Source organism: Pyricularia grisea (assembly GCF_004355905.1).
Source record: "Pyricularia grisea strain NI907 chromosome Unknown Pyricularia_grisea_NI907_Scaffold_7, whole genome shotgun sequence".
NCBI lineage: Eukaryota > Fungi > Ascomycota > Sordariomycetes > Magnaporthales > Pyriculariaceae > Pyricularia > Pyricularia grisea.
In genome coordinates this window covers 1,046,912-1,066,238 of record NW_022156720.1, presented here as the reverse complement: position 1 = coordinate 1,066,238, position 19,327 = coordinate 1,046,912, and the positions used below count along the sequence as shown (strand labels likewise).

Here is a 19,327-nt window from a genome sequence, read left to right as displayed (position 1 = left end):
CGGTGAGTGCTTGATAAGATAGCGACTCTCGCAGGGATCTATCTAATCGGACGAAGTACTTAGATTTCTTACGTAAGCTTGGTCAGGTCAAGTACTCGATTGTGCTACTGTCTGTTTGTACTGTATCCAATTTTGGAAAGATTTGAAAAAAAAAACTACCCGAACCATACCACACTGTGCCGCATATCCGAACTTGAGACCGAAGGTGGGCATTGGTCCAGGTTCATGGCAGGTAAGCGAATCAAAGTTCACGGATGAAAAAGGCTTATGTAACTACCTAAGCTTTGGCACTACTCGCACATGGTCGAGACTCAGCAAAGGTTAGAAGCAGGCTGAGCCAATAGAACACGTCATCACGGTACGCGAGTAATCAGCTTGGCGCGCTTCAAGGCTACCCTTGTGAATAGAATTTCGAGACGGCATGCGCTTAATGGAAGTTTGATTGCATCTCTTGGCGGTTTTCCGCCCCTGTTCACAAAACCAGAGAGGCAAAATAGCTCGACTCTTAACCACTTGGTAAGAACCTAACCTGTAACCTTTTTCAGCTTTCTCATCTTTACTTTTATCACAGTGCTTAGGTACATAGTATCTCAGTATACCCAACATGGCGGTTGTCGAAACGGTAAAGCGGAAAGATTATGCCCAGGTGGAGATGCACCCCTGAGTTACCGATGTCTTGGAAACCTCAGACCCTTGCTTACCTGGGGGTCTTTATAAATGAGATGAGATTGGGGGCGGCAACGGCGGCAAGGGCCTACCTACCTACCTAGGTTAGGTAGCCTTGTACACACGGATTCCCACCCACGTTACTTTGTACTTTTTTTATCCAAAGACGACAGAACAATGCAGAAACTAGGAATAAACGTTGACCCTGCCACGCCGATAATTCTCCCAAAAAGCTATTATCGGATGACGGCAATCATCGACTGATGGACAGACCTAAACTGGTTGTACTAGTGCAAGGTAAACCCTGAGACAAGGCTGCCATCCGAAGTCAAACTTTGTCTCTACAGGACGTTTCCCTGTCGCACTTGCCCTTGACTAATTTGTCGTGAGATATCAGCAACTGCCGGATTTGTTCCTGGCTGTGGATGCTTAGAGCAGACTGCGCCCATTCTATAGATAGGGAAACAGCCACCCGGAGTTATAATCCGTGACATGCGTTTTAGGCGCCAGGATACAATTAGAAAGAAATCGACATCTCATATGTAGAAGCAAAAGCGAGCTAATCAAGTGCTTGAACTCTCTAGTCTCGGTTTCCTCTTCCTGACATGCAAACGGTCAGAAAAAAGACGGGAAGGGGCATCAAAACAAGGCTTAGCGCGGCATCTTGGCTTGTAAGAAGAAGTTTTACGGGGCAATGGAGGAGCACAAGCCTAGTGGATGCACGCGTGTGACTGGATGATGGCATGCTCCCCGAACAAATCAAAAGGAGGCACAAGCCAGCCCGCCCTTGCCCACTGAGGGCGCTGCAGATTTTCTCCCTTGTTGTTCATTTATTTTTTGCATCTCAGGTGGTATTCTGATCACCAACCGATTAATTATATCGTTTCGTCTTACATGGATGCCCTTCCGTTCTTCTCATTCTTCTGTAATCCCTATTAGCCCCCCACCTCCCGCAATAACATCCGCATAGGCCCCCGTTTGGTGGCATTGCATCCCATCTTCCCGACCGAACTCCTGTCATCTTGTTGGTGCAGCATTGTTCCTTGTCGCCCAAAGTTCCGAACTGTTAAAGTCCATTGCGACCTTGACCCCACGAAGATATATGACCCAAAGCCTGTCGCAGTCTCGCTGGCAAATAAATCGACTTTGGGTTATTCCAAATTTCACAACCTTTGGAACCTTGTCCCCACTCTAATCCGCATTTCTTCTTCATTCCGGGAGCAGACGACGAAGATCTGCCCGACGCCCTCCCGCAAGCCAACCGCGCGATCCATGAGCAAACGATAGGCGCCCTGCGAAGCAACATAAGACAGCCGGCTCATTGCGCTCGGCGTGATTCCTCACTTTCGTGGCACACTGCACACCGGCCTGCGTTTTCTCACAACGAATTGAAAGGCGCATTGCCGCCATAGGCGCTCATCATGATCCTGTCGCCACGAAGCCGCAGGCCGTTGGTCCTGGCAGTTACCATGGGCGTCTTTTTCATCATCCTGCTTCATCGATCCCAACCAGATGCAGGATTTCCGAGAATATTTTATCCAGAGCAAGCACCCCTGGGCAGTCAAGGCTCTTTGACTGTACCAAAGCCCGCAGGGTTCGACGATGAACCCTCGCCGCAGCTGGTAGAATATTGGACGGCGGTTCTCGATGCAGTCATGAAGGCGGAACCACAGATCAAGGCAATCAAGCTCACACAGCCGAGCCCAGATGCTGAAGACATGGACCCAAATGTACAAAAGTCAAAAGATATCGATATCGGTGACCGGATAGAGCATGTCGACATGTCAGCTTCGGATCGCGCAATGCTCAAGTCAACTCATGCGCAGATGGTCAAGAGTGCAAAGCAGCTAGGCCCGTCGATCCCTTACACGAAAAACTCCAAGGGCATCGTCATGACTGCCGGCGGTAAATACGTCGGAAACGCGATTCTATCGCTCACTATGCTCCGACGTACCGGCTCCAAGCTCCCCGTGCAGCTCTTCATTGATGGTGCCGACAACTCTACCCGCGCGCTCTGCGAAGGGATCCTTCTCGACCTCGGTGTGGAATGCCGAAGCATGGACGCCATGTTTGGCACTACCCCCCACATGCCTGAGCTGAAAAAGTTCCAATACAAGGTCTTTTCGCTCCTGTTCTCGTCCTTTGACGATGTGCTATTCCTTGATGCGGACTGCTACCCACTATACAACCCTGACCACATGTTCGATGTCGATCCATACAAGTCATATGGGTTGGTCACCTGGCCCGATTTGTGGATATCAACCGTATCACCAACATATTATGAAATCGCCGGTGTCAGCAATCCGCCTACTGTCCAGGCGCGACGCACCTCCGAATCGGGCGTGTTCATGATCAAGCGCTCTACTCACGCCGAGGATCTTTTACTGGCCACCTACTACAACTTCTATGGCCCTGAAAGGTACTACAGGCTATTTTCTCAGGGCGGCCATGGTGAAGGCGACAAAGAGACATTCCTGCACGCAGCCATAGCGCTTGACAAGCCCTACTGGGATGTTCACACCACCCTAGGCTTCCTGGGCAGGTGGCTCAACGGCTCATTTGAGGGCGTCGGCATGAAGCAGGCCGATCCGGTTAAGGACTTTAACCTCTGGAAAGCCCAGGACGGCGATCATGCCGTGGAAGGCCCGGACTCCCCCAGGGCCCCGTTCATGTTTATCCATTTTAATAACCTGAAGATTGACGTTCAAAACTCCTTGAACGAGGTTATGGACAAGGTGTTGAGGGCGAATGGCACCGGGGATGCCACCCCGTTATGGGGTGATGAGTCGACGTTGAACAAACAGACCGGCTATAATATCGAGAAGGTTATGTGGGAGGAGGTCATAAGATTGACCTGCACCCAGACAGTCCAGGAGGGATGTGACCGCCTGATTCCCTGGTATCAAAAAATGTTTCTCAAGTCAAAAAAGACATTCAAAGGATAGAAAAGAAGGTGAAGGGAAATAAGACGATGAAAAGGGGCAGAAGAAGAGGACTCATATCAACACAACCAGCTCAAGCGTCGGTCGACGCGGATAAGGTCATTCGGAAGACCTGAGGAATCAGCAACGACCAAAAACCGTGGTTTGAAGCCACATGGGCTCATGTTTTGGGTGAACCCTGACGACTAGCCAGTCGTTCCTACGGCGTTCATAAATATGAGCCCAGCCAACTCAAAAACTTGCTTCACGACATGAGTCAGTGAAAGTTCGCAATGATGGGTGGATCATTGCCTATCGACCTTTTGGCAACATGAATCTGACATTGGCACGTCATGAGAATGACTCCTTTAGACTATGGATCAGCTATGGGACACGGCGATGAAAGCTTGAGACGGCGATTACAGCTTACGAGCTTACCCGATTACACCAAGATGTAAGGGAATGTGTGATTTGTGCGATAAGACTTCTTCAGGTCCCAGTCCTGATTCTTTATGTTTCTCTTTTCTTCACTTCTTCATAATGTTGTAATACCCTATATCAGATATTCTAGTCTAATTTTATTCCGGGTACGAAGCTTATCTACTTCAAATGGCTATAAATGACTTACTATGTTCGCACTGGTGACTTGAACGTCTCTCATAGCCCTCGTGGGTTGCTGTTCAGCATATTAACTAATGACGAAACATCGATGGGTGCTGCATTGGAAATCTTATCAGACTAGCTACTATGCAAAATAGAAACATTTGGTCCGTAATGAATCGTCGTTCATAGGCATGAAAGTATGTATATAACTCGAGGGGGACAAGCTTCGTGTAGTTCAATGTGATGTTGTGACTCTTTATGTACTGCTCAGGTAAAGCGTTCTTTATCCAGTATTCAACGCACTGGGCTGCTTCTCTCATAGCCAGCCTTTATCTCTATTGTTCTTAGATATACACCTGATATTTATACAATATGTTACAAAATTCATGCTCATTAATGCCAACGAGACAAAACAAGACAACAGCTTTTCATCCCACGACAACTGTCGGGTCTACTTTTGCGCATCGACCACCGGGGTAGGTTCCCCAGGCACGGCGTCGTCGTCCCAGTACTCAATGTCGCCGTTTTCGCCGAGCACGCCCTTCTTGAACGACCGGCCGCGCTCGCGCATCAGGTCCTCAACCGTGATCTTGCGATCGCCAAAGATTCCAAGGTGGTCGCTAATGACGTGGCGGTTCTTGCACTCGCTGCAGGTGATGAGTACCGAGCCGTGGTGGTAGCCCTGTTTAGATATCTTGTGCGCCGAGCGGTGTCCGCACGGCACGCACGTGAAATGCAGACTGTAGTGCGGCTGCGTCTCGACGCGCAGCTTCTCTGATGGTTCGGGCGCCGCGCCGGCCGAGGAAGTCTTTGCATCGGTGGACGAGACGGTGGTGGGTGGCGTTTGCGATGATGACTGTTGCGGTTGCGAGGGCTTGTTCGGTCGGGGGATGACAAAGGTGCGATGCTGTTGGCGCGAAACCCTTGATGCTAATGCCGAGGTGCGTTGCGTCGCTTGACTCCGGGTAAATGTGTTTGACGCCGTTGATGATGTAAAACTCCGTGTGAAGGTGGCATTTTGCGGTAGCCTTCTGGATAGGAATTTGAGGTATTGGGATGAAAATGCTGAGGCCATGATGTGTCTGTTGAAAGCAAAGTAAGGAAGACCTGAGAAAAAAAAAAAAAGAAGATCTATTTGTTTGTAGTGAGATAGATACAGTGAGGTGTGTTATGTGGATGCGCAATAGCACAGTCAATAGATGTCTAAAAAAGAGTCGCAAATGTGAGGCTAAATTTTTTGATGCGCAGTTCTCCTCGAATCAGCCAATGACGTCGTGGTGTTAAAGTACGGACCAAGGGTTGAACGGTTAGGGACCGCGTCTTGAGTCTCGACCAGACGCGCGTGTGTGGGGTTTGGACATGATCTGCAGCCACTTTAAACGACCATCCAGTCATCCGTTTTTACAGTATGGGTTACAAAGGAGTCTACCGGTGTAGGGCTGGAGGGTACCGTTGGGTTCATGAATACTGCACAGTATCCTGGCTCATTCCAAGTTACCTTACTTTTTACTACGCTGAATCTTGGTTCTCCGCCCTCACTTTTGAAACGGATTGCGCACCTTGTTTATTGTTCGTCGCATCCTCCAGGCCCTTCTATGTCCCTGCGAGACCTGGTCACAGCTTGGAATGTTTCCCCACTTTAATGAGGGGCAAACCACGTTTGGAGCTCCGGATCAAACAGGCAGGCAGTCAGTCAGTCGGCTTGAGGTGTTACCTTTTGTCGCCTCCAGCTCACATTTCATCACGGATACTTGAGCAAGTTGCCGTCCGTAGATCCCTTTCTGTGGGGAGGGTTGGTCTTCACTCCTACGCATCCGCACGGCTCCCGGATACAGACAGAGTAAAAGTCACTAGGTTGCCTGTTCCGTCCCTGTCACATCACATGCTACCCACGACCTGCCATAACCACATCCGACCTACAACATCGACGTCAAAATCGTTAACCCCGTCAGACACTCTCGGGGATCTTGGGTTGGCTGGTGGGAAGCCGAGGGTGTGTCGCAATGCAGCGCCAGAACAAGATCCGGCCGCCGAAGCGGGTAAGTTTATATGAGCTATATGTGACTTTAGGTGCTTCTGCATCAAGCTGTCCTCTCAACCTGGTCGTCAACCCTGTGAACGACCTCTCTTTCCAACTTGAGCCCCCGGGGGTGAAGCGGCACATGCCTGCTTTGCCGGTGATCCCACTTTGAACATCGTCGGCCAGTTTGCTGACCATGTTGCTCCTTCCTGTAATGCAGTCACTCCGACATGAAACCGACGAATTCGACCAGCAGTGGGATGTCCTCAGAGAGGCGCTCACAGACATCCATAATAGGAACTCGAGCCGACTCTTGTTCGAGCATTTATACCGAGCCAGCTACAAGATCGTGCTTAAGAAGCAGGGCGAGCGTCTCTACACGCTCGTGCAAGAGTTTGAGGGGAAATGGTTTGCTGAACAGGTTATCCCTCAGCTCCAGGCCATGATCGCACCCAACCTGATCAACGTCGCGGTGGAGGCTGGCACCAGTGCCCATGAGCGCCGTGAGATGGGTGACACATTCATGAAGGGTCTCAAGGAAGCCTGGGAGAACCATCGGATGTCGATGAACATGGTTGCAGATATTCTCATGTACCTGGACAAGGGTTTCCTCAAGGAGAGTCGAGGGACTTCGATATTTGTCACGACAATAGGCTTATTTCGTGACCATCTTGTCAACCCTAACACCGTTGTGGGCCATGACAGGACATTCAGTCTCTTCGATATCCTCAGCACTGTCATACTCGACCACATAGATATGGAGCGCGAGGGAGACGTCATCAACCGTTCCCTCATTCACAGCTGTGTTAAGATGCTGGAAGATCTTTATGAGACCGACGAGGAGATGGACGCCGATCGATTGTATCTTGTTCGCTTCGAGCCACACCTACTTGAGGCAAGTCGAACATTCTACAGGAATGAGGCTTTGAAGTTATTGCGGAACGGTGACGCCAGTGTTTGGATCCGCCAGACGCATAGGAGATTATTGGAGGAGGAGGAAAGGTGCAGGACAACTCTGTCCACCTTGTCAATCGAAAAGATGACGCGAGCTGTGGAGGCGGAGTTGATCTCTGCACATCTCAACGATTTTCTTGCATTAGAGAACAATGGTTTGAGGCAGATGTTGGATGACGACCGCGTTGAGGATCTGGCTATACTCTATCAGCTTGTCGCCAGGGTAGACCCGTCAAAGGATTTGTTGAAGAAGGGTGTTCTCAACCGCATCTTGGCTTTGGGTGCCGAGATTGAGAAGAATCTCAACACAATCGACTTTTCTGTCGCCCAAGGCGACGCAGCAGAGAATCCAGCAGCAGAAAAACCAAAGTCTCAGGCTTTGTCACAACAAGCCCAGCAGACTGCCGCAGCCATCAAATGGGTCCATGATGTTTTGGACCTGAGAGCAAAGTTTGATGTCATCTGGGAGAAGTCATTCGCCCAAGACCCGGGCCTACAAACTACCATGACCAAAGGCTTTTCGGATTTTATCCACCAGTTTGGACGAAGCTCCGAGTTTGTTTCGCTTTACATTGACGAGAATCTCAAGCGCGGCATTCGTGGCAAATCAGACTTGGAAGTCACAGCCATCTTGGATAGGTCTATCGTCATGATCAGGTACCTAAAGGATAAGGATTTATTCGAGAGATATTACCAGAAGCACCTTGGAAGGAGGCTGTTGCATAGCAGAGCTTCTAGTGAGGAAGCAGAGAAGCAGCTGATTACCATGATGCAGCTGGAATTGGGTAAACACTTCACCTCCAAGTTCGAAGGCATGTTCAAGGACATCACTATATCAGAAGAACTGTCAACCAAGTACGGCGAACACATTCGCTCGCTGGGCGATGTGGATGTCCACCACAAACCGATCGACTTGTCTATCAGCGTCTTGACCAGCAACAGCTGGCCACCAGATATCATGGGCCGCCCTGCCCAAGTAGGACGTGGTGATGGGCTGCCTGCAGTGGACTGCAACTATCCACCCGAGATCAAGCGTCTGCAAGACAGTTTTTTCAAGTTCTACTTGAAGGATCGCAGCGGCAGGGTCCTGACCTGGGTAGGGTCAGCGGGCAGCGCAGATATCAAATGCGTATTTCCACCAGTCAAGGGCATGTCAGGCCCGCTTAGTCGGGAGCGTCGATATGAACTCAACGTATCGACTTATGGAATGGTCGTCTTGATGCTGTTCAACAGTCTTGAAGACGGCGAGACTCTGAGTTTTGAAGACATTCAGGCAGAAACCAATATCCCTCCCAAGGACCTGTCAAGGGCTCTTGCATCTTTATCGATTAACCCGAAAGCTCGAGTTTTACTCAAGGAGCCTGCGAGCAAGACTATCCGACCTGGTGACAAGTTTTCGTTCAATTCAGGCTTCGTTAGCAAGGCCATCAAGATCAAGGCACCGGTCATCAACTCGCAGTCCAAGGTCGAAGGTGATGAAGAGCGTCAACGGACTGAGGACAAGAACGATGAGACGCGGCGACATATGATTGATGCAGCCATAGTGCGCATCATGAAGTCTCGCAAGGAGCTAGCACATAATGCCCTTCTCGCTGAGGTTATTGGGCAGCTTGTTTCGAGATTCCAGCCAGACGTGGCGATGATCAAGACCCGGATCGAGGATTTGATTGCTCGAGAGTATCTAGAGCGTCTAGATGAGTCTGGATACAAGTACATGGCATGAGGTGGGATACATGTCTTGACTGGAGGACCTGGTTATCACGTAGGATAAGTGTAAGGGGCGCACTACGCAAAGACCGAAGCTGGTCTCTGACCATCTAGCTTTATGTTTTTGGAAGCAAGGACCATCCAGATACGAGGTTCTTCATTTGCACATAGGACAGGGGCCTGTGGCCCAGACTGAGCTTGTGCATCACGTTGTCCACCAGACTGCGGCACCCGTGCGCGACCAGAAAAAAAAAGCATGCCGGGGAAGTTCGAGGAATCGAAAGCGATGGTACAGATTTATGTCTAGTGAGGCCTAAATAATCCTATCTCTTGATTAGATGGGATGGCCGGGACATATGATAATGGGAAGGAATATTTCGATGCTAGACGCCACCGCGTACCCGAAGCCGAGATTACTCCCAGAGGCGACATTGCCACAAACCCCGATATGTTTTGTTTTACGAGAAGTTTGTGATGGTGAGCTTATAATCCGAAAAGAGAAAAGTTTGGCACCGCCAATATTAAAGCGAGCGGTCAATTGTACGTCATCAACAAGCAGCTAAATCAGAACAAAATTTGAGAGGAAGTTTCGCGAGTCCCAGCGAGGGATGCAACTTGTTTTTCTTTTGATGCTTGATAATTTGTGATGCTTCATTCAATGAAGCTTTGTGTGGGTAGAATCTAGGCCAACATAGATCCCCATGGTAGGTTTGTAGACAATGAGCCTAAAGATTGGGTCGAGGGCAAAGAGACAATGGATAAAAGCCGAGTGTCGACAAAGAGCCAACAACGAGGCATTAGAATCATGCCTTTCAGAGCGAACAAAGGAAAGTGGAATGTCAATTGGCTACTCGATGAACAATGTCTTTGTTTACCACCAAAGAAGCCGAGATATACATAAACTCAGTCGCCGCGTTTTGTCGCTCGGCAGTTGATATACTTGCTCTAACAAGACAGCGAAGACCTGCATATCCGAACTATCTATCTACTATCAACAACCAACATCATAGCATATCCTTGAAACTCACGCAAAAACTTACCAAAAATCAACATAACAAAATGTGTGTACGCAAGAACCTAGTTTATACCAAGTGCCACCATTCGAGGGTGGCATTCACATTTCGGTGTGACCACCAAACCAGAACCATCTTTGGGATAAGAAGCTCAATGACTGATTGTAGCAACTTTGAGGAGTCAAACACAGAGCAGGAATCGCTATGCCCCAGCTGTGCTCGCAAGGAAGCGGTCAGGGTTGGGTTGCAGCCGCGGCCAAACAACCTCGACCGGCGGCTCCGGACCCAAAACGGCACGTCTTCATGCGGATCATCGACTGCATCACGATCCACCCGCAGCAGCAACATCAGCAACAGCACGGGCTCGGTGGTAAGCCGGGCCAGCACCACCCCCAGTGAGCACGACGCCTTGGAAGCATCGATGCAGGCCATCATCGACCTGAAGGTGCAGGAGTCGACCAAGGCGTTTGAGGCTGCCGGCGGGATGAGGAGCCTTACCGCCAGCTCTGCCGCTGGTCTTCGGCCATCGTCGCTTGCATCGCGCCAGGTTGATCAAAAGACGACTGATTCACTGCCGGCGACGCTGGCTTTGGCCGTGGAGATGACCAGTGCTAGAGCTATCGTGGTGGAGATCACTCCGGCCCTCGCCTCCACCAAGGCTGACATGGCCGGGGCCGCCATCAGGGGCGCTTTTGCACCACAGTTTGGTGGAATACCGGCGACGACGACAGCAACGGCCCCGGAAAAGGCACCGCCAGCTTTAGTAGTCTCAGCTCCTCCTCAGGTCAGTGAGAACCCAAGGGTGACGCAGTACTATTACTCTCCATACAAAGCGCCTTCGGTGGAAAAGCTGACCAGAACTCGAGACGACGATGCCATGTCGATAATGAGCACAGGTCCCGACTTTGACAATGAGAGCTCCTTCACACTTCAGAGAAACGACTCTTTGTTTCTCCCAACGGACAAGACCGAAAGAAAGACTGGGGACGAGGACTACACTGGTGAAGTCACCATATCTTCACCCGACGAGGTTCTCAAACCAGGTGCCGCACGGAAGGATGACAGAGATAGCCTTCCGAGCGGGAGGGTCGTCCAGCCGCGGCGAAGCAACAAGCCGGATGCGAGGGAGCAGAATCCAGCACCTCGCATCATGCCCATTCTTCTAGAGCCCTCGAGTGTTGCCAACGACTATGCCAAGTTCTGCGCGGATATTGCAGTCAAGCGAGAGGCACAGAGGAAGGCTTACGCTTCCGGCCAGCGCGCAAACGCCGAAGAGGGTTGCTACAAGAACTACTCCCTCCCTAGCCGTGGCCTGGCGATACCGGTGGCTGCCACCACAACAGTCGCAGCCAAAACCTACACGGCAGAGACTGTACAGCCCAGAAGAGTGGATGCTCACATCCCCCTGGACAAACCTCTTCCCCGCTCGCCGAGGAACGAATCCGGGGAGGCGGGTGACGACAAGAACCCACTCCCAACCAGAGTGCGCAGGAGCCGGGCGACGAGTGACAACGGCAGGTCGAGTGGCACCCCTGCGGTGACCCTGCCACCCTCGACCGCAACGAGAAAGGCCAGATCCCAGCCGGGGGAGCGAAGCGATCAGGGCTTTGACGATGACGAGACCTTTTTCGTCCCTCGGCGTCCCCGCCCGACATTCATTGAGGGCACCCCAGTGACCCCTCAGACTGTCCCTGTCTCTTTGGCAATTGGAGGTGGGAAGACACTTCGGCGGACAAAGGCCCTGCCGACCAGAGATGGCAGACCGGATGGCTGGGAGTAAGGGCTTGGCTCGTACGAGCTGGGGAGGGGCTGCAAAGAGGAAGACCGGGCATATCTATGTTGCCTTGGTAGAGTTATGGTGCACAGCTACATTGAGAAGCGCTGGTCGCTGTCAGTGTGCACTTTCACTTTGTATAATAGAAACAATACTATCTTCACTTCATGAATATTGTTTGTAGTTGAGGCTGAAGGATACCGGTAATCCAAGGTCTTTTTTTGTGCATGTCGTTGTCGGCTAGACGGCAGTATGTTTGCCACCTGTTAGCAGTAAGATTTGCCTCGTGAATCCGTTCCTGGACATAAAGCAACAAGTCTGTATGCCTCTTTTGTGTCGCTGTGACCAAAAAGGCCCTAGGAAGCTCAAGACTGCAAGGGACCAGCAGACCGCTCTAGACGTTTGGGGGCAGCAACACGATGGTTGCTGATCCGGATGTATGATTGCATCGTAGTCGGATGTTGCCTATTGACCCGAGCATGCCAGCATTATGCATGGCTATATTTTGGTTGGGACGGGGAGATTCGTTCTGTTCTCGTCCTCATCTAAGTTCCTTTTCTTTCTGGCACATAGCAAGGGTCCAATCTCTGTGACCTGGACTCGCCACAAGGACCCTGGATGAGGATATCATCATGGCAGTTTGATTGATGCCAGACTGAAGGGTTATGGGTCATTCACTGTATAGACGCTCTACATATTTAGCTAGAGATAATGCCATTACTGCTGATTAAAGCATGTTGGTTCAGTTAGAGGTGTCCTCAAGCTGATGCTTTATGATTTTTTTAATGGGTGAATGTAGAAAAAAGTCGAGCTATATCCAAAACTCTGACCGGTTGGGGGCCTTTGGTACAACCACACACACAGTTGAACTCACAATTCAATCCAACAAATCTGAATGCAGCTGAAGAATTACCCCATGATTCCAATCAAGTCCTGAGCTAAATAAATTTTATGCATTTGGTTCCTTGACTAGCGTGGTCGACCAAAACTTCCAAAGACATCGACGCCACCACTCCCAAAACGGTTGTGAATAGAGCCGTAAATAAGCCTCAATAGACTGAATATCAACCCCATCAAAGGGAACCCCAAAATTCAATAGAACTAACCACAACTCTGCGCAACCACATCACTTGCAATCATTATTCTTTGAGCAGAACATCCTTGCTTTTGTCTACAAGTCTGGGCCGTTCATGTTCACTGACGCCGCAAATCCCTTTCCAACTAGAGCGAGACCAATGCGGAGTTATTCTCTATCCATGGGAGGATAGGTTGATTGTGACATCAAAGTTCGCTTACAACTTGCAAGGGGATTTTTTTCATTGCCACTCTCATGCCTTCAAATCTGGTTATTGGTTACACCACATGTGATTGCAAGTTCGACGTCTCCCTGAGCAGAGTGATGATGTTCATCTCTGTATTGTCAGATCAGACTCACATTCCCCCTTCAGCAATGCTTGTAATATTTACCTCAGCTAACCAGGTAGAGACTGCTACTACTACCAGCATCTTTGTCACAATTTTGGGGCCAAAAAAGTGATCCTTTTCCCCCTGTGTTGCCTGCATTCAGTCATGAATAGAGAATCGACTTGTCTCGTCCTTTGGCTTGTTTGGCCATGTGCTCCCATCCCGACGTACGGCAATGTTCTTTTTTTCCCTTTGATGCCATACATGAATGATCTTCTTTTGATCATGCTGATTCCGTACTCGGAGTTAAGCGTGGGGCATGCCCAATCGCATGCTCTTTTTTTTGGGAAACAACCCTTTTCTATTCAGGGGCTCGCCCCCCAATAGACGACAATGCCCCTGAATAGCAATACAGAAGCTTTGTCTACCAACAAGTCAACCAACTGCCAGCTAAAATGCCGGAAATCAAGTACCTCTCCTCTTTCCTGGAATAAAGAACTGATCCTTCTATAAGATGAAGCTCAACCTAACTCTACAACCCAGTTTTCTTGAATCTCTTTTTCCACCACCGCTCAAAGGTCCTCCAAGACAAGAACCAACCCTTTTCGATTCTCTTTACCCTTCTCCTTGACCGACAAGCACATACACTCTTTCCAAAGAGTAGCAACAGTCAAAACACATTTTCATTTTCTCTATTCCAAGTAAAACCCCCCCCCCCCCCCCCCCCCCAAAAAAAAAGATAAAAAGAAAAAAAGACATCCCCCACCATGAAGACCACCTCCGTCATCACCCTCATCCTAGGGGCCGGCGCCGCCGTCAACGCAGCCGCCATCGCCAACGCCGAGGCCTCCACCCTCGAGGCGCGCCAGTGGTGTCCCCGCCGCGGCCAGCCCTGCTGGAAGGTCAAGCGGGCGGTCGAAGCCTTCGCCTCGGCCATGCACGGCAACGAGGCCCGCGACGTCGCCACCACGACGTCGCCGTCCGACGGCCACCTGACGGCGCGCGACCTGTCGCACCTCCCCGGCGGCGCCGCCTACGAGGCCAAGCGCTCCGTCAACGCCCTGGCGGCCCTGCTGGCCTCGACCCAGTACGACCCCGAGGCCTTCTACAACGACCTCTACCTCGACCGCTACTTTGACCCCGACACCAGCGTCGACGCCAAGGCCGTCGACGAGAAGCCCGACGACGACGCAGCCGCCTCCAAGACCGAGAAGCGCGACGACCAACAAGGCAGCCACCACCTCGAGGCCCGCCAGTGGTGCCCTCGCCGCGGCCAGCCGTGCTGGAAGCGCGACGTCGAGCACGACAAGCGCCACTGCAACGAGGCGGGCGAGGCGTGCGACGTGGCCAAGCGGGCCGTCGGAGCTCTCCTCTCCGCCGTCGAGGGCAGCGAGGCCGACCTGGCCAAGCGGCAGTGGTGCCCACGCCGGGGCCAGCCGTGCTGGAAGCGCGACAATGTGTTTGAGCCCGTGGCGCTGGGCCGCCGCGACGTGTCGGACGCCGAGGCCGACGTGCTCACCAAGCGCCAGTGGTGCCCGCGCCGAGGCCAGCCGTGCTGGAAGCGGTCCGAGATCAGCGGCCTCGAGGCCCGCTGCTACGGCCCCGCCGGCGAGTGCACAAAGGCCCAGCGCGACCTCAACGCCATCCACTTGGCTGCCAGGGATGTTCTCGCCTCGCTCGAGTAAAAAGACGGCATTGATGACTTGTGATATTGTCAAGGGTTTGTCCAGGAGGTTAGTCTCAACATACCCAAACCAGCCCCCCCTTGATTTATATAACCCTCTTTTTCTTTTTTTCTTTTGCTGACATTCATCATGCCCTCTTACAGCTTCGGCAGACATTCATCTTTGAGGTTTCTCGATCATTCTTGAATATCTTTCATGCTTCACTCGACATTTCATTTCTCATGTAAATTGCAACCAACCCGCATTGTTTTCTTTCCCATCACAACAAACAAAAGCAACAAGAGCAGCCCCTCTATGTCTCAGGGGGTGGGAGTTTGGAACGCTCCGCTTTCTTTACTTCTTCATTTGCGGTCTATTGTTTTACCTCAAATTCCTTCTTAGCATATCACTAAGGCAGTGGTCCTAATACGACCACAGCTACTTTTTATATTCAACCAATACAGAGACGTTTGTAGATGGACACATGACTTTTGACGGTAAATCCCACAGTGACAAGCTCCAGCTATCTTCTTTCCTCGGGTGCAGAACCAGGTTGTTGGCCATGGTAGGGTAGCCCGGGGTAGCTCCGGTGGCTGGTGGCTGGGACTACGTATAATGCCGAATTCACTGTGATTCTGTTCGGCCATTTTCTCCAGTGATTATCTCCAGTGGCGCATTGGTTGCATAGATCCAAAAGTAATGTCGCTTGGTTGTGGAACAATAGTTGCGTGATCGTGGCGCAAGGCTCATCTGTTACCTAGAATACTCGCATAAACCAATATTGTACTACCCCTGAGCCATCATTCATACAAAAGATCAACTAAGACCTACCATCTTCAAGAGAGTCTCGATGATCACTCAAACGATCGTTACCAAACAACACATTTAACACATTCACTCAAACATCAGTGAGCCAGAAGTGAATTCAATAAGTCCATTTTTCTCATTTTTTTTTTTGGTGTTGTTCATGTTATATCGTTTTTTTTTGTTAGTGGCGTTGATCGGACCGAGTGGTATGGTATGGTAGGTCAAAACGTTCCTCCATCCCAAACCCTTGTCTCGATTTCTTTGTTTTGATTTGGTCCTCCGACATTTCATCAGTAGTGACCATACAGACGAACTTTTCCCGAGGGGTATTTTTGGCCTAGGCCGAAGATGAGAAAAAGAAAAAGCAGAAAAAATGAAATGAGAACGCTCCCCCGATGATGCAGAGACTTGAAGAATAGAGAATGACTTATGTGACAAGAAAAAGAAAATTCGGTTGCTTCTTCATCCACCATGCTCCCTTCTTGTGATCAATCTGTCTGTTGTATTTCGCCCCTCCAGTTTTCTAATACTCCTCGCACTCAGCAACTATTATGTTTTCACCCAAACATAAAATCAAATAGGAGCAAAAAGATATTTGTACAAGAAATTGCGTGTCCGAGGTGACTAAACGCCTCGGCTCACGTCTTGAACCGACAGACAGTTTTGAACAAGTAAGCAGGACATGGAAGATGGCAATCGCCATGTCGTTGTGGGTATTTATGATTCGAGAAAAGCGCAATCAAGAATTTTGATTGAGCCGAGAGACGATGCAAATTGCATTCGTAGCAAGGAGAAGCCGCCAGTGAGTCGATGAGGTACCGAAAACCCGAAAACCGGGTGGGCTGAAATGCGGTGAGGTCAATCCTTTTACCAAGGTGGCCGGCCGTGATGCAATCGGCATGGCCTCCTGTTTCAAGGAGACAAGTGGTTCGAGGCAGGGCATCAAGTTGCAGCAGAACTTGGAATCCTAATCGAATCAACATGCCTGTCATTCGTGTTCGAGAGACATCAGCCAAATAGGTGACGAGCTACTCGTCGGCCTACTAGGAAGGAACTGCAGGCGCAAAGCAGAACGGTAAAACAAGCGAAAGGCGGTTGTAAAGTTGATGAAAGGCAGGCATTATGCTGATGATGCCTGACGGTCGGAGGTTTGTCGTATAAAGGAGGGCACGGCCAAACATGCTCCGATCCGCTGAATGTTTGATGCGTCGCACAAAAATACAGATGCAGGTGTGGTGGTTTGCAAATCTAGAGTGTGACTGAGGGGAACCAAAGCTCACAGTGATTGCAGTGTGACCGCCCAGATGCCGGATCCAAAGGGTCATCTGGCGGTTGATGAAAGCGCAAAGTCCCAATGCAAAGGCGACGAACAAGAAGAGAGCTGAAAAAAAACTGCGACTGATGGGTGAAGCGCAGGTTGCCGGTCCAAAGTTAAAAAGGTATGAAGAAAGTGTAGGTTGCAGCAGGCCAATAATGCAGAAGCAAATAACTTTGACAAAATGCAGACCGGATTTGGTTGACCTCGGTGTCCGAGGTGTATAGCCGACCGTAGACGAGCATCTGGAACGGAGATATCGTCGACGGCGGCAGAAGCCTGTGTCATGTCGCATATACAAATTAGCCCAACGGGTTGTTGGTGTATATAACAGGTTGTATGTAGTATGTGCTGTGGGTGTTGATAAGTGAGGTCCGTTTTCAGTACGATGCCATTCTCCTACCATGGAATCGATCACTGCCGAGGATAGGGGAGGCACCCAGCATCGACATTGGTGAATCCTGGCAGGTGGACCGTCCAGGGGCGGTAGGCGAATCTTGGATGCCGGTGCCGAATGCATACGTGGCGGCGCGTGAGAGGCCCTTGCGGTTCTGGCGCAGGCGGCCCATCTCACGCTCACACGTGAAGGCGTGCTCGGCGGCGCCCATCTCGACGTAAGCCTGGGGATAACACCTGTCGCGGTGCTCCTCGAAGAATCCGCTGTAGCCGCCCTCGAGGATGTAGATCTCGGGATATGTGAGGCGGGGGTAGTGCTCGGCGTTGGCACTGCGGTCCTCAGCGCGCACGTGACGAGCCATCAGCGGGGCACGGTGTGCAGAGTACTCGCAGTGGAAGACGATGAGGGTACGGCCTTCCATCGGTGTTCGGAGGAGGTGGGTAACAAGAAGGTCCTTGTCGTTGTAGTTGATGGCACCATCGATGTGGCCACCATCGTACTCGTACTCGAAGCGGCAGTCGATGATGAGCTTGTTGTCGTAACGCTCGTTGTACTGTCCATCGAGAACGTCCAACAACGTCTGGCGTTTTATGCGAGGGATGTTGTCGCTCTCTCCTTCGGGGTAGAAATGGGGCAGTATGGGTTCGGCCGGCTCCTCAATATCCATAACAGACGAGAGAGCAGGGGCTGCTGGCGGCTCCTCCTGCTTGGGCTTCATGACTTCCCCCGAGTTCTCGAACATGCTCAACGAGCGGCGGTACTGCTTACGTGGCCGCATGAATGGGTTCGAGGGCCGCCGTGAGTGGCTCGAGATGGGCGATCCTGTGCGAGATGCGCTGGCACCGTTGAGGCTAGAAAACTGAGTACGCACACGAAGCGGTCCCGGTACGTTGGCAATCGGGCTGTTGGCGGTCGACGGCCTCTTCTCAGGAGTAGGAGAGTTCTGGAAGCATTCGCTTAAGCTGAGTGATGAGTTTTCCCTGGACAAGCTGGGGTTGCCACCAAAACGGAAGGGAGGGAGTTGGTTGTCAGGCTGACCACGAGTCAAGAGGGCACTGGTAGAGTAACCTTTGGCTCGGGAGAGTGAGGGCCTCCTCAGAGCAATCCTGCGACGCCTGCATTCAAACAACCAACAAGTCAGACGACCATGTCGTAAAGCAGATAGAAATGGTGATGGAGCACTCACTCGACAGCCAACGGCCTCGGCAGTTCTGCTGTTGTGGTTTGGGGAAGCGAGGGCTCAGTAGAAGCGGACTCGTCCTCCGTCTTTTCTGAGGAAGCATTGCTCTCCGTGTCGTCCATGAGTACTGGAGACTCAACCTGTGATTCACAAATCAACGAGGATGTGGCAGGCAGCTTGTGTGGGAGGGGCGAGATATCCATCATCTCCATCAGACCACCAGGCGATGGGGATGACATTAGCGGCGGTGCCGATGTGCAATCTTTACGGTGAATATATTAGCTTCCCTTGTCCAGAGTCACAGCGGTAGATTGTGCGCATGTATGTTAGGCTTACCACGCATGCCCATATCGCCCATGTTTGTCGAGGTGAAGAGAGCTCTCCTCGGCGTGGGGAACTTGGGGCTGCTGTCCTGGTCAATACGGAAGTTCTGTCCCAAGTCAGCTGCAAGGCAGATGCTTGGTGATGAGCCCCGACTGAAGTCATCTTGAAGGTAAGCCTTCTTTGAGTTGTGGATGCCCAATTGCTCTCGCAGGTTGAAGGCCCTAGGTTTGCTATCCGGAGAGTAGTGGCCAATGTTTGTCCTATAGCCGCCGAGCCTGTCGCCAAAGAGGTGTGTGGGACGGCGAATGGCCGCCAGTGGTGATGAGTCCTCCATGATTACGGGTGGTTGTGATTGTGAGTAGGGTGAAAGGTTGGAGGTGGTTCGGTATCGTCGTTCGGTCCTATGAGCTCAATTTGTCCTGCTCTTCGAGATCTTCCTCTTGCACAATGGATGCTGCAGCAAGCTAATGCGGCAACTACGAGGATATAAGAATTAATCGGACGTGCCGTGCCGGCCTGCGATCACAGTACGGTGAATGTTGAGTGGATTGCCGGATCAGCATGTGCAAGCACAAAAG

At 51.1% G+C, this 19,327-nt stretch overlaps 6 protein-coding genes across 6 annotated transcripts; 4 read left to right on the top strand and 2 right to left on the bottom strand.

Annotated features, from left to right (window-relative positions):
- Positions 1 to 2,087: 2,087 nt before the first annotated feature.
- PgNI_09337 (uncharacterized protein) lies at positions 2,088 to 3,611 on the top strand (the record flags this gene model as incomplete). The annotated part of the gene is made up of 1 exon (XM_031129322.1): positions 2,088 to 3,611. One exon carries the CDS (start codon positions 2,088 to 2,090, stop codon positions 3,609 to 3,611), a length of 1,524 nt encoding a protein of 507 aa, XP_030978350.1.
- A 1,030-nt stretch (positions 3,612 to 4,641) lies between these two features.
- PgNI_09336 (uncharacterized protein) lies at positions 4,642 to 5,265 on the bottom strand (the record flags this gene model as incomplete). Its single annotated transcript, XM_031129321.1, has 1 exon — positions 4,642 to 5,265. The coding sequence occupies one exon, from the start codon at positions 5,263 to 5,265 to the stop codon at positions 4,642 to 4,644; it is 624 nt and encodes a 207-aa protein (XP_030978349.1).
- A 592-nt stretch (positions 5,266 to 5,857) lies between these two features.
- On the top strand, positions 5,858 to 9,464 carry PgNI_09335 (uncharacterized protein). The gene is made up of 2 exons (XM_031129320.1): positions 5,858 to 6,229; positions 6,431 to 9,464. The coding sequence occupies exons 1-2, from the start codon at positions 6,194 to 6,196 to the stop codon at positions 8,885 to 8,887; spliced, it is 2,493 nt and encodes an 830-aa protein (XP_030978352.1). The 5' UTR covers positions 5,858 to 6,193; the 3' UTR covers positions 8,888 to 9,464.
- A 574-nt stretch (positions 9,465 to 10,038) lies between these two features.
- On the top strand, positions 10,039 to 11,664 carry PgNI_09334 (uncharacterized protein; the record flags this gene model as incomplete). The annotated part of the gene is made up of 1 exon (XM_031129319.1): positions 10,039 to 11,664. One exon carries the CDS (start codon positions 10,039 to 10,041, stop codon positions 11,662 to 11,664), a length of 1,626 nt encoding a protein of 541 aa, XP_030978351.1.
- A 2,165-nt stretch (positions 11,665 to 13,829) lies between these two features.
- PgNI_09333 (uncharacterized protein) lies at positions 13,830 to 14,747 on the top strand (the record flags this gene model as incomplete). The annotated part of the gene is made up of 1 exon (XM_031129318.1): positions 13,830 to 14,747. The coding sequence occupies one exon, from the start codon at positions 13,830 to 13,832 to the stop codon at positions 14,745 to 14,747; it is 918 nt and encodes a 305-aa protein (XP_030978346.1).
- Positions 14,748 to 15,639: 892 nt separating this feature from the next.
- On the bottom strand, positions 15,640 to 19,083 carry PgNI_09332 (uncharacterized protein; the record flags this gene model as incomplete). Its single annotated transcript, XM_031129317.1, has 3 exons — positions 15,640 to 18,360; positions 18,432 to 18,687; positions 18,762 to 19,083. The coding sequence occupies 3 exons, from the start codon at positions 19,081 to 19,083 to the stop codon at positions 17,229 to 17,231; spliced, it is 1,710 nt and encodes a 569-aa protein (XP_030978345.1). The 3' UTR covers positions 15,640 to 17,228.
- Positions 19,084 to 19,327: the final 244 nt, after the last annotated feature.

What these genes read in the sequence shown, in the direction of transcription:
- PgNI_09335 (XM_031129320.1), top strand. Translation starts at nt 6,194, where the DNA reads ATGCAGCGCCAGAACAAGATCCGGCCGCCGAAGCGG. An exon ending in AGATCCGGCCGCCGAAGCGG is followed by an intron (nt 6,230 to 6,430) that starts GTAAGTTTATAT and finishes CCTGTAATGCAG; the next exon opens with TCACTCCGACATGAAACCGA.